We start from the raw sequence: 14,738 nt of genomic DNA, 5'->3' as shown, positions 1-14,738 counted from the left end.
TATCAATCTCACCTCTCTCGACTGCCAAACTCCACCACTCCTTCAACTCTCATGAGAACCTGACCACCCCCCCGCAACCACACTTCCCTCCCCTTCCATGGCGAGAACTCTCCTTTCATCTCCACCGTTCATCGCCACATCTCTCCCCTCTCTCTCTCGCCACACTCTCACTACCAACCGTCGATTCATTTCCACAAGAATCAAGCTAAGCTTACACGACAACATTCCACCGATTCATCATCACTTAGACTCTTCAATTGATTTCAATTCAATTATTAGCAGAGCTGAAGGATTTCTCTACACGCTCGCTGATGCCGCCGTTGCAGTAGATTCCGCTGCTTCTACTACCTCAACTGATACTGCTCAAAAGAGTGGCGGTTGGTTCGGTTTCATCTCTGATGGTATGGAATTCGTTCTCAAGGTGCTGAAGGATGGACTATCGGCTGTACATGTGCCGTATGCATACGGTTTTGCCATTATTTTGCTTACTGTTATTGTTAAAGTTGCTACTTTGCCTTTGACCAAGAAACAGGTGATTATCTTTTCTTAATCTTCGATTTTAGTAGAAAAAAATATAATAATTAATTCCGTTATTGTTAAAATTAAATGAATTTTTATTTTATTGTAATCAATTGTTTAGGTAGAATCTACACTGGCTATGCAAAACCTGCAACCTAAGATAAAAGCTATCCAACAAAGGTATGCAGGAAATCAGGTGAGGCAGTGTTAAGTATGATTTATTGAATCTCCTGGTTTATTTTAAGCACATGAATTTCGTGTTCTAAGGAAAGTTTGATTTTTTATTTAATTTGTAGGAAAGAATACAGCTTGAGACATCACGTCTATATAGGCAGGCTGGAGTTAATCCATTAGCAGGTACTGCTTTAAAACATTTCATCTGTTTTGCTATTCAATCAATTGAAAATGGTTTCCTAAATATATATTTGTATCTTAGCGTGGCCTATGTTCTTTCGGATTTTATTTAATTCACTCATGAAAGTCGGTTGCTGACTAAAAATGTTGGCCTTAACTAATATTTGTATCGGTTCTGTCAGTTTAGTTGGTCTCTATGTGTAGTCTATGGCTTGTGGTGCTGATCCTGAAGAGCTTCTCATTTTAGGTTGTTTTCCAACTTTGGCTACAATACCAGTATGGATAGGCCTATATCAAGCTCTTTCAAATGTTGCAAATGAGGTATTTAATAGGTTGACATCATCTTGCTATCTTTTGTACAACGATGATGTATGTGCATGCGCAGAACAATTGGCCAACGCTGATAACTGTAAATTTTTTCCTTAAAGGGAGTGTTGACAGAAGGTTTCTTTTGGATTCCCTCTTTGGGTGGGCCAACTACAATCGCAGCTCGACAAAGCGGATCAGGCATTTCTTGGCTTTTTCCATTTGTGGTAATAGAAATGTTTCTTTCATCATAATCTTGAAGCTAACAATTATTCTTTTCTAGTCCTGTTATTGACACTAAACATTTTCTTTTTCTCCCTACTTATGAAAAACTTGTGACATTGCTCATGTATTGAAGTAAATTTACCCCTTTCAAAAGAAGCTCATGTCTGCAAAAGTGGAGAGCGAGATTGATGTATTGCATTTCATTTGTGGTTTGATATGCACACAGTTCGTTTTCCAATTCTACTTTATTAGCTCAGTGGATTTTAGGTCTTGCGAGTTTCTTTACCTAATTTTAGAATAGCTGTCTACGGCATAGCTGAGATATTGGAGATCAATTGTACGACACCATAAACCAACATACAGTTTATTCCAGATGATTTTGGTCAGGACATGAGGTTGTAATGACATGAATGCTGGAGTGATAGTTTATATCTCTTTCCTAGGGTTATGTTGTGCAGTATTGCTCCATTAGCTCTTAGATTGCTGCTTTGTTGAGGTGATTTCACTGTTAGCCGCAGAAAGAGGAAGATGTGAGGAAGCCTTAGGTCCCTATCTGAGGATTTGATTCTTTCTATGGTGGGGCAGTATGTCACACATCTTTTATACATTTCTTATTTTCCTTTCAAGAGATATATTTTTCTCTTATATTCATCAAGGTACATGTTCAGCAATGCATAGCTCTGTTTTCTTTGTCCCAAAAATTCTCAATCTTGGTGCAACCAGTGGTAATTGTAGAGCTGTAAATGTTTAAATCCAGTGCAGGTTTAGTAAGATGCTAACTTTTTATCTGTTATTCAAACCTGCAACTGAAAAGGACCTGAAAGGAATTTTAAAACACAATTTGAATAAATCAATATTATGTTTAAGTTTTTTCTCTTTAATGATGTTGCAACATAATACATGTGTGCAATTTACATACATACATACATACATGCGTGTGTGCATATATATATATAATTGAATTCTCATTAGTTGGATGGAATCAAATCAACTTGAATTTGTCCATTTGTAATTGATTAATAATTATTGGATCTATAAACCAGTTTTGGATTTAAAATAATGGGACGGAATTCAAGGCTGACCCAACCAACTTGCTTCCCTACGTGATCCTCATTTAATTTTATCATTCAAGCCTTTATTAGAGTTGCTTGGAACAACAACAAAGCCTTAGTCCCAAACTAGTTGAGATCTTTATTCCTCTATTACCACTTACATCCATGTTAACATAGGTCTCCCTCTTCCCCATTTTTCCACTTTCTTTTAACAACTTGTTACTTCTCCGAACCAGGTCTCTTTTGGCCTACGTTCGACATGGCCAAATCAACTTCAAACTTCAAATCCCCTTTGTCATTGATTGGCATTTTCAAGTGCAAATCTAAGTATGAAATCCAGGTCATGCAGGCACTGTGGGTGCCTTTTGCTGTGCTTGATTGAATCTTAAGAAATGATGTTGATTGACTAATACCTTTTTGTGCCTCTATTAGTGGTTGATGTCATGTTGTACATCAGGAAAAAAAAAATGCCGGGTTCTCCACATCTTTGCAAAAGCTTTGACTTGCCACGGAGCTTCTTTAATATATGTTGAAAAAATGTTCATTATTGATCCTTGCTTGTGCTTGAATTGGATCTTTCTTTTGCCTTGTCTTGGTAGAAGATGCAGCATACTTTATTTATCTATTAACTATTTTAACATTTTATTTCCTCGGAGCTATTATAGGGATCCACCTCCGTTATACTAGAAGACTTATTTCTATGTTTTATGCACTGATAAACTTAATTTTTACTATTTTCATCAAAAGCATCCTTTCTCAAATGCTCTAGCCTTGGATTTTGAAAGAAGTGATTTAGTGATTTGAGAGAGAGGTGAGGAAATTTATTTTTACCTTTACAGTTTTGCCTGTTTGCTTATTTCATGTCCTCTGGAGTCATCCAGTTGGTATGCTATGGATAAATAAATGCAGGTCATGGGTAGTCTTGATGTGAAGAGATGGCTAATTTACACTCCAACATGCAAATTAGATGTAACTGCATTAGCTGTTGTTTACTATTTTACTATTAGCGAGGTGCTGTGCAGTCATATTTCTTCCCTGAGACTGTGTAGCAGATTTGGATAATCGAATTCTGTCATGCAGGATGGTCATCCACCATTAGGCTGGAATGACACTGCAGCATACCTGGTTTTGCCTGTCCTCCTTGTTGTCTCACAGTACGTATCAATGGAGATCATGAAGCCTCCTCAGGTAGATAAATGAATCTCTTCATTGGCCTTTTCTGTTTGTCACCAGTATTCATCCAAATGATTCCTTAACCCCGAATTATTCTGGTTTGACAGACAGATGATCCAACTCAAAAGAACACACTTCTTGTTTTCAAGTTTCTACCTCTTATGATTGGTTACTTCTCTTTGTCTGTTCCATCGGGATTATCTATATACTGGTTTGTTTCTCATCAACAATGTCACTCAACTGAACTTATCCATGTTTTGCATCCATGTGTTTAGTTTCATTAATTGACTTTGAGGAAGCAAGAAGTCTGTCAATTTTGTGCCATCAATAAAAACCTGACATCATATTGTCATTGTGGAAATCATCAGCATGAATTGCACATCTGTTGTTTTTATGTTATGTATTTTTGCTCATTCTGTCATTTTGTACCTTCCCTCACAAGGAAAAAATTATGAGCACTATTCATTGTTGGTCATAGAGGCATTCCAACTGGTGCATTGACATGAGTTTCTTTTTAGGGTAAATAAGCTAGCATTTATCATAACTTAGTCATTTCCCATAGTTCAAATTCATTCCCATGTAAACTAGTCTGCACATTTGTGTGTGGTTTCAGATGTTTCCCTCGTTAGTAATTCCTCTGACTTGTGGAATGCCTCTGCATTTTCTTAAAGCGAAATTTGCAGTGGTCCTTTAGATTTAAACACAGGCATCAGAATTGTTTTTTTTTTTTTAATATATATTTCATTCTTGTTAAGCTGAGTAGTTTCTTAGTGTGTGTGTGTGCACGTGCACACCAGTGTTATCAAAATTTATATTTGTGATTTATAGGTTCACAAACAACGTCCTCAGCACAGCCCAACAGGTATGGTTGCGCAAATTAGGCGGTGCAAAGCCTGTAGTTAATGAGAATGCAAGTGGAATCATCACTGCAGGACGTGCGAAAAGATCAGCTGCACAACCAGGGCAGCCTGGTGATAGGTCAGTGTTCTTCTTTGCATTACTGTTTCTTAATTCAGCATCTCCAAGAGGGTCTAACAAACAAAGATGGAAATTGACAGGTTCAGGCAGTTAAAGGAAGGAGAGAAGGGGAAAAAATTGAACAAGGCATTGCAATCAGAAGATGTTCAAGCTCTGGATTCTGCATCTGACGAGGATTCAGATGAAGAGACTAATGACAAGGTAAATCCTAAATTTTAGTCCTTAATTGTTTTAGTGATGCAAAGAAAAATTATCTTGGCTGTCTGGATTTTACAACTTTTTAAATCTAGGTGATCGTTAGGGGGCCAGGAAAGGGAACATATCTGTTTTTCTATGGTGGTGGTACTAATGCATTGCAAGGGTACAACCTCATGTTAGAATTATTTAGCCTCATATCATGATTATCATCATAAAAGGAGTACAATTTTCTTAAACTCAACATTTATCTTAGTCTTGTGAAAATTGGAACTAGTTACATGTTCAAGGCTTGTCATTGTAATCCATTTTGGTTAAGAAGAGCTTGTTGTGGGACCCATGGAATGGAGGGTTAAAACCTTCCTTGTTACATGTGCTTCTTCGTTGCCAGAAAGGCATATTAACCATTCCTATACTTTCATCCATCTTCTGAGATTCTTAATACAATGAGCAAGAAGAAAATAGTGAGGCATGAAAACTGGTGGTCTTCAACACTGTTGGAATCTGCGCAATTTGATAATCAGCTTGCTGTCTTGATTTTTGGTAGCAATTGGTGGTTCACTGCTCCAAAGTGGGAGAATGACCCTTGAAATGAAATCAAGTAGCCCAGGGGTAAGGAAGGGAGGGGTATTGTATAGGCATGAGTGCGTAAATGCATTTCGAGCATATGCAATGGTGGACTTGGAACATTGTTATGTAACTCTTTACTGCCATAAAGGGAAACCCATTGATTTCTTATCAGCAGCGAAGTTTCTTAGGATTCAAAAACAGAATGTTCTATTGTCAGATTGCATTGCAACAGGAGGAAGACAAATGGTATGTGCAGGGAGGGACTAATAAAAATCGTTAAATTTCTCTTGCGATCATCATTCTAAATAAGTTATCTAGCAATGTGGGCTGGTCAAACAATACAGTTGAAAATCTGAAGAGCCAATGCAATTCTAAACGAATTCCATTGCTTCGAGTGTACAGTAGATGATAAATACATGACTTGAGGGATCTGGTCTGTTTTCTATTAAGAATACTAACACTGTCAATAACTACTGTTCTTTTTCTTTTTTTCTTTTTCTGGCAATGATAAATGAGACAACTCGTATTACCGTTAGAATTGCTCATCTCAGCAACTAATCTCAACTCTTGAACAGGGCGAGGAGGTTCTGGAAGAAGCATATGCTTCTAGTGCAAGCAAGAAGGTCCCGGATATTTCTCGGCCAAAGAGAAGCAAGCGGTCAAAGAGAAAGCGGGCTGTATAAAAAACTTGATGATTTTAGTTTTCGGCGAGTCCTGCATATCTCAAGAAGGTGTATTTGTAGTTTGATATTTAGTGCCATTTTCATGCAGGCTCATTCCAAGATGAGTTGCTAATGATGTAAATTCTGCCAATTTTGAACTCTTATTCCTCCTGATTTATTAAATGCATTTTCATGCTCTCATGCCACTGGTATGACACCCTAACAGAGTCATGAATCGACACGGCAAGCAAGCTGCATAAAGTCTAGAGTGCAATGTTTTATAATAGGGGTAAATGACCTGCAAGATTTGCTTCATTGTAATTTTTTAGAGCTGGAAAATGTTGACTAGGTGTACACCTGTTCCTATAAGCACCATTTCTGAGTTCAGTGAGGCTTCTGCGTGGAAATGCTGTGTTAAACTCTTGGCATATAATCACGTATGTATATGTTTTTCTCTTTTAATAAAGCTTCGCTTGATTCTCAGAAATCAGGGGGTGAAGGCAAACAACACCACCCTGAGAAAGCTAAGGTTTTACTCGAGATGAGAAACGTGCAATTTCTTCATCGAAAATTGCTCTAAGATGACGAATCTAAATTAATTTCGTCTTTTATACAAGCATGAAAACCAAGGAATCAGGTTTTCTCAACCTAAATGAATACCAGCTGATATTCTGATGCTTTAATAGAACACTGTGGACCTTAGTCTACTCGCTGCGCTAACAAGTGCATCTGTTGACTCATTGCTTAGATGGTGGGTTGCGATTGCCTACTGGGTTGGGTCCTGATGAACTCTTATGAATCCTCTTCTCTGCAACCTGTTTGGGATCATAGCATGGATGCAAATACCAAAAAAGAAGAAGGTGAAGGCATAAATCATTTGCATTAAGATTGATAACAAATACATGTAACCTGAACGCTGAATTCCTCACCCAATTTGGTAAGTCGTCTCCCACGTGTAATTTTGAGGTGAGCTGTCGAGGCTTCAGTTTGAAATGAACTGTGGCAGCAGAGGCATGATAATGCCAACCATTAGAAATTGTGACAGAAAAAGGCTTTTGTTAATTTGCTGCAGTTAATTGGTTACGTGGAGAATTATGCCTCACCCACTGCTGAATCACTATAGGGATCTGACAATGTATAATGAATATAATAATAAAAAGGAGAGGAGAGGAGAGGAGAGGAGGGATGTTGCTTGCCTGCTTCAATAGCCTGAACCTTGATAATGGATGGGAAATGTTGTTGAGAAGCTACAAGCAGAAGCAATGCCAAGAGAAGATGGATGGTGAAAGTCAACCTACTCATCTTGGGCTTGAAAGGGTGCGTGTTGCAAATGAATGGAGAAGCTTTATGTGATAGTGGTTTAGACAAGTATGGAGTATTTTTATCTACTGAATTCTCAGTAATCATAAACAAACTTGAAGAAAATGCAGAGAATGTTTGGGAATCCTATGCCATTACATGCTGAATTGATAAGATTAAGAAAATGGGTTCTCCTCATTATGGGTTGACTTCTTCTCCGTTATCATTACTCAGTAATCATTGCATCCATGATAAATATACAAGTACTTTGCTACATAATTTTGTTTTTGAGTGCTTAAACCATGGATTCTTTTTTTTTTTTTTTTAATAAAAGAACACATTTAGAAGAAGGTTAGTAGGGAATGATACAATTTTGAAAAGTTTTTGGAGAAATAGCATGGTTTTTAAAGTATTAATGTTTTGAATTGCGGTTGTTAGAGAACTGTTATTCAGAATAACGGTTTAAATAAAAATCGTGATTCCGAATCACGGTTTCAGGGAAACCGTTATTCATAATAATGGTTCTCTAACAACTGCAATTTAAAATCATAGTTATATAATTAAATTGTGATTTAGAATCGCGGTTACGATGCATATATAATCCTCCTTTTTTTTTATAGTCGCCGCTCCTGCAAAATAAAAAACTCTAGAAATAAAAAAAAACCAAGAAAAACCACCCCTTAATCGCTCAAAACGCCATTCAATCCTCCACCAAAACACCAGAATCATCTTCTACTTGTCTCCACGAGTCTTTCTACCATTTTTTATTGTAAACCGCCAACCCAAACTTTCATTAATAGCCTTTTTGCCACCACAATTGATGAAACTGCCACCTAGATATAAAAAAATCAAGGTAAAACATTTGCATTGTCTCTTAGTTTGATGGGTTTTGTTATTGAATTGATAAGTTTTGTGTTTTGATTTAATTAGGTATTTGTGTCGTGTTTGATAATTAGATGATTTTAGGTTTTGAATGTTGCAATTATGTGTTTTCAAACAATTGATGTTATTTATTGAATCAATTAGGTTTGAATTAGAGAAATTAAGGTTTAAATTGATTATTGGGTTACTTGTCATATTTAATTATATTGTTTGAATTGATATCAATTTTGTTTTAATTAATGCAATTAGATAGGATTTGAATCAATTAATACTATTAATAAAGTTATGATCGAAATCATAACAACTAGAGTTTACGTTGAATTTTTGTAAAAAATAATCATGTTGAAGATTTTGTTCAATTAAGATCATTTACTTTTTAATTGGTATTCAATTGTTGTAATTCATATTTTTTATTGTAAAAAATATTCAATTGACATTTTGTAAAAATTGTTGTACTTTAAATTTTGCAATTAATTATTTTTTATTGCTATTATTATGGTCAAAGTAATAGCAATTATTGCTTGTGTTAAAGTGTAAGATAATTTGTTTGTAAATGAATACTTTTATTTTACAGAATGTCTTAAAACTTGTTTATATTGTGTCATTATAATAGTACTATTATTCATTATACGAATAACAGTATTACTTATATTTGCAGAAGTATTGTGTTATTGAATGATATTAAAGGCATGTCATTTGATGATACTAAAAAGCTTATATCTGAAAGACTTGAGTTGAATTATAATGATACTGAAATAGATATCACTTGAAGGTGTCTTGTTGGGGAACATTAGTATTTTTCAATATCGATTGCATGTGATGTGGATTTTAGAAATATAATGGAAATGTCAGTCCAAGGCAGAACTAACATGATTGAGTTGTATATGAGTAGCTAACCTAAACTTAGTAGCTCATATAATGTGAAGCATAGAGATACTAATATATCTATACTCATATATGCTCGGCCACTTAACAATTATCACATTCATTTGGTGCTGGTACATTTAGGACATTGGAAGATAGGGTTATGAAAATTTGTGATGAAAATAAGAATAAAACTGCATATTATAATCATAGTTGGCATGACTCCTCCGATCCTAGTGATAATGAAGATGAGGGTATCATTGGGTTTAGTTAAGACATCAGATGATGAGGCCTCCTATTTGGAAATTTGGTCATGATACTAGAATTGATGGCATGGTTTGTAATGTTTGGTCTGTTTATCATAAATAAATAAGTTGGTAGTGGTGATTTGGTTGTTGGACAAAATTTCAGAACTAAAGATGATTTGGTGAATGTTATTAAGCAATGACACATTGCACATTCACTTAAATATCGCGTTCAATGTTCAAACCATACATTTGTTCTATTATAATGTGTTCACGCACTTGAATGTTAATGATATTTATGTGGAGGATACCGTAAAAGATCAGATTCATTTGAGATAGCAAAGTTGAAAGGTAAAACACACATGTATCAATACATACATAAAAAAAATATCATCACCAACTTGATACTAAATTTATTGCATCAGCGGTTGCAACCTTTTCTTTTATTTACAGGATTTGGATATGATGTATTGCAGATTCTATTAGTTGATACCGCTTCTAGATCATGTGATCCCATATGTCATGCAAGCAGGTTTTTATTACATTACATGTCTTCAACATATAAAAATGGATCATGACTTGCTCATGACACTAATTGAGAGATGGAGACGGGAGACTCACACTTTCCACCTTTGTGTCGGTGAGATGACACCTACATTGCAGGGCACTACTATTATGCTTAGCTTGCCTATAAATGAGAGAGAACTTACTCTCATGGGTATCCAGAATAAGGTCACTCTATGCGAGCGTGCATTCGGACGAGTACCCTCTCATGAAATATTTAAGGGGAACGCTTTATATATAAGATGGTTTTGGGGAAAAAATTTTAAATTGCCCGATGACTATGATGATGAGATCTTCTAACGGTATGTTAATGCATACTAATAGTTCAATAAACATATTGATTTGTCTATATTTGATTAGAATTTAATGTTTATATTATGCAGGTATGCTAGATCGTACATACTTTATATGTTTGGCAGTATACTTTTCACAGATCTCAGTGGGACACATGTTCCCTGTTCTACCTACTACTACTAGAGGATTTCCAATCCATTCCACTATATAGTTGGGGTTCAAGCATCTTTGCATATTTGTATAGGTATTTGTGTCAAGCTAGTTTGGAAAAATCAAAGCAGGTTGGAGGATGTTTATTGCTTTTACAAGTAAAATAAATGTTGTTTGTTATTTTTTAATTATGTTTTTTATACTTGAGTTAGTTACTAATTGTTGTATGTCTTTTTTGTACATAAAGCTATGGTTGTGAGAGCATTTACACTTAGGTCAACCATGAAATAAATCTAGACTTGTTATGTCTATATAGGTTTTGGAGGTTGATCTACAACTTCCATTAGGATACAAGTAATATGTTATTGAACATACAAATTATGTTTTTTAGATTAAGAATATTTTTAATGGAAACCTTATTTAATAAGTTTCATTACTTATTTATTAACAAATAGTGTGATAGTATATATTTTGAAATTAATCTAACCCATGTTTTGTCATTTTATCATAGCAAGTTAGATAGAAAGTAGTCAAATCAGGTAAGTTAGTAAATTATGAGAAATTGATGTTGATGTTGATAAATGGTGAGAAAATATTGTTTGTGTTGATGTTGGTAAATGATGAAAATTAATTACTTGCATTGATGTTCAATTTTTTCAATATTGATAAATGTTGTGAAATAATTAATTGCATTGATGTTCGTAAATGATGATAAATAATTGCTTGCGTTGATGAGAAAATATTGTTTGCGTTGATATTGGTAAATGATGAGAATTAATTGCTTGCATTGATGTTCAATTTTTTGGATATTGATAAATGCTGGGAAATAATTGTTTACGTTGATGTTGGTAAATGATGAGAAAATATTGCTTGCTTTGATGTTGGTAAATGATAAGAATTTATTGCTTGTGTTGATGTTCAATTTTTTTGGATATTGATAAATGTTAGGAAATAATTTTTCTTGGATTGATGTTGGTAAATGATGAGAAATAATTGCATTGTTGATGTAGAATTTTATGTTGGTTGTAAATAATGAAAATAATTCCATAGGTTGATGTTAGTAAATGATAAAAAATAATTGTTTTGTTGATGTTTCAATAGGTTGTGTAGAATTCTTATTCAGAAGATGATATGACAATTGTTTCTATTATATGTATATTGGCCATGGACTTATGGACATCAGTAGTACCCCTCATATTTTTTAAGCTTGTTGAGATGTATTACCCAGACCGTGCATGTAATAATTTGGCTTTAAGCGATAGATCCTATCTAACATAGATACGAGTGATCAATTGCATTTCATTAGTTGTCCGGGTAGGCACGATTATTATAATTAAATGATCCATTATCTCCAATATATATCAATGTGCGATGCACAAATAAATTTTATTTTTAGAGAGGTGCACTCTATAATTTTTTAGGAGGAATACATGGATTAACATCTGGATATAACATGTTAAATCATTACACAAAACCCAACACAAGTTCCTCTACGCAAGGAGATGGAGTATGAACCACATGCACATTAAATTTAAAATGTTGTAAGTATTTGTTACTTTTTATAGGCTTCGACAATACCGTTGCATTTTATTTATGGATTAATAATTTTAATTTGCTTTATATTAGGTTTGACAATTGTTATACGATGGTTAGCGTGTTGCGGCTGATCTTCGTGATCTCGATGATGATAAATTTGCTTATTATTATGCATTTTCTTGGTTTGAGAGATGTCGTACTACACTTCACCTATTAGGAGAGACATTAAGCCTAAATGATGAGACCATACAAGCAGGTGGAAGTCATGCTATTAATGAAGCTGGTTCATCCACTCGTCATCGCAAAAGACATAAATAGACTCAAATGTATTATTATGTTATGTTATTTTTTCAGTTAAGAGTTATTTTTATTATTATTACTTTTGTAATATTGTTTTAGCTAATTATCATGTTGATTTTAAAGTTGTCATATATATTATGCATTTTCATACTTAATTTTATATAAGCGTGATTTAAAATCGTTAATTAACAGGTGAACATGTGAACAAGTTGTCTAAAATTTCAAATCATTCATTAACAACATAAAAAATACACATAAATAAAAAAAGGTTTAAAAACACCAATATTAATTTGGTATTATAATTAAAAAATAAAATTAATGTTAAAATATTGCACTTTCAATTATAGCCCGAAACCGTATTGTTATTCCTTCCCTTTACCTTCCTTCTACTTTGACCTTCTACTGGTTTGGTAATTTAAGGTTTTGTTTGGGCTTAGGTTGTGGTGGTTTAGACTTTGTTTTATATAAAATTTAGGATTGGGTTTAAATAAAAGTTGTGTTGCTTAACATGATTGTTATTGTCATTAGCGGTTGATTAATACAACCGCTAATAACAATAGTGGTTGTTTATAAATGTTATTACTACTAATGGTTGTTAAATAAAATCATGTTTTTCAATAATGGTTAAGTCAAAGTGTATTATTTTTCAAATACTTTTCCCTTATGTTTTATATCTTAAAATCTTTTATCAAACTATGCTAGTTAGATAAAATACCCTAATCCATGTCGTCAGCATTGGTGTAGGGACTTTTCAATGCGTATTGGATTACTAAATCAAGCGTTGTCTTTGTTATATATACAGTTTGGCTATGGAAACATACTTGTTTGTTCTTTAATTTAACTAATTGAAAAAAAAACTTAAAAAGTTGACTTGAGCGGAAGCACTTACTAACAAATCTTCTCTAGTTTGGTAGCACTAGTACTCAATGCAATGCTTACAGGTGAAATTGTTAGTGGATGGATCATGAATGTATTATTTAGGATCCTTCCATGGAGCTTTCCAAAAAAAAAATCAAAAACATCACTTCTTATATAATTACATGCAATTCAATTAATATAATCGTAGTTTAACAAATACTAGTTGACCCATGCTAAGTTACAGTTCGATAAAAAAAACTTTTTGAAAGTGAAAGAAACATATTTAAGTTACAGAAAATAATTTGCTAGACTCAACATGTCAACTTTGAAATCTATTAACTTGATTTTTTATCTAACCTGAGTTTAAAATTAATGCTGATGAGATTTGTCTTGACATGACCTAATCGACTTGACATATCCAAAAAAAAAAACTCTTGTGATTAGTAAAAAGTATGGTTTGGCTTTAGCAAATTCAAGATGGTGTCTTTTTTATTTTAATATTAAGACGACGACATATTGGATTAACTCGGGATTTACAGTTTAACTTGTTAAACCTTTGACGTGATCATGGTTTCCACTGGGATTAACAGCCTTTAAAAAAAACATATTTTTATTTAATGATATGATAACAAAAATAAATATGTAAAATTGAGTATCAATTAAATACCAAGATATTTTTTTTAGACTGCAATAATCTTAAAAAAAACAAACTAAAATGAATTTAAAATGAATCAAATATTAAAGGATGAAACTGAAACAAAAAAAAAAGTAAAAAAAGATTCAATCAAAAGAAAAGAATTGAAAGATGAAACTTAAAAAAAAAAAGAAAAAAAAGGTTCGACCTAGTAGGTCAACCTTAAAATCTCTCAGTCTATCTCCTTGCCGAACCTAAGTTTAAAATTAACCCTCTTAAGAGTTGCCTTGACATGAACTAGTTGACTTGGCGGATCCAAAGACAACTTAAATAATCGTTAAAAAACATGGTTTGACTTTGAAAAAATTAACTTGGAATGATTATGGAGGGATACATTGATGACATGCTAGTGAAGAGCATGACCTTTAAACAACATCTCTTAGACTTAGAAGAAGTATTCATTATACTTAAACACCATCAGATGAAATTTAATCTTTCCAAATGTGTGTCGCACGTGTGCGGCATTGCAGCGATCGTCCATCACACTCAATGTGGGTGTATCTGGAAAATATAGGGAGATAAGGAATTCTTGTCCTTTATTAGTGGAAAAATGGTATGAGAGTCGCCATCTAGTATTCTAGTCACTAGGAACCCTAACTAGTCGCAGAGATCGGGAACGGAGACTGGTTGCGTAAAGGAAAGGTATTAGCACCCCAAATATGCCCTACCTAAGGTAAGCTGCATTGTTTTATTGTCTGATAAATACTAAGGCTTCATTGTATTTCTATTTGTTGGTCTGTCTACGGTTTTAAAAAAAGTCTTTCTCAATAAGGAGGTCCTTATCTTATCGGTTAAAGTCTAACCATTCTAATATCTATAAAAGAACTACCTTTTGAATATCGGGAATATGTTTTACGTATAAATTCATAATCCTAGACATTAACAGAAAACAAAATATTTTTTTGAATTTTTTTGAAATATTGGCCAAGTTCTCGTGACTTTAATAAACTGATTATTAAAGCCAAAATACATGCTAAAATATATTTTTTTTTGAAGTTTTCTTTGCTGTATGAAAATA

At 33.7% G+C, this 14,738-nt stretch overlaps 1 protein-coding gene across 1 annotated transcript; it reads left to right on the top strand.

Moving 5' to 3' along the window:
* On the top strand, positions 1-6,235 carry LOC133680136 (inner membrane protein PPF-1, chloroplastic-like). The gene is made up of 10 exons (XM_062102958.1): positions 1-532; positions 641-715; positions 816-876; positions 1,121-1,194; positions 1,302-1,406; positions 3,537-3,644; positions 3,737-3,840; positions 4,458-4,607; positions 4,688-4,808; positions 5,948-6,235. Exons 1-10 carry the CDS (start codon positions 98-100, stop codon positions 6,053-6,055), a joined length of 1,341 nt encoding a protein of 446 aa, XP_061958942.1. The 5' UTR covers positions 1-97; the 3' UTR covers positions 6,056-6,235.
* Positions 6,236-14,738: the final 8,503 nt, after the last annotated feature.

Source organism: Populus nigra, chromosome 19, assembly GCF_951802175.1.
Source record: "Populus nigra chromosome 19, ddPopNigr1.1, whole genome shotgun sequence".
NCBI lineage: Eukaryota > Viridiplantae > Streptophyta > Magnoliopsida > Malpighiales > Salicaceae > Populus > Populus nigra.
This window is presented reverse-complemented; position numbering and strand designations above follow the sequence as displayed.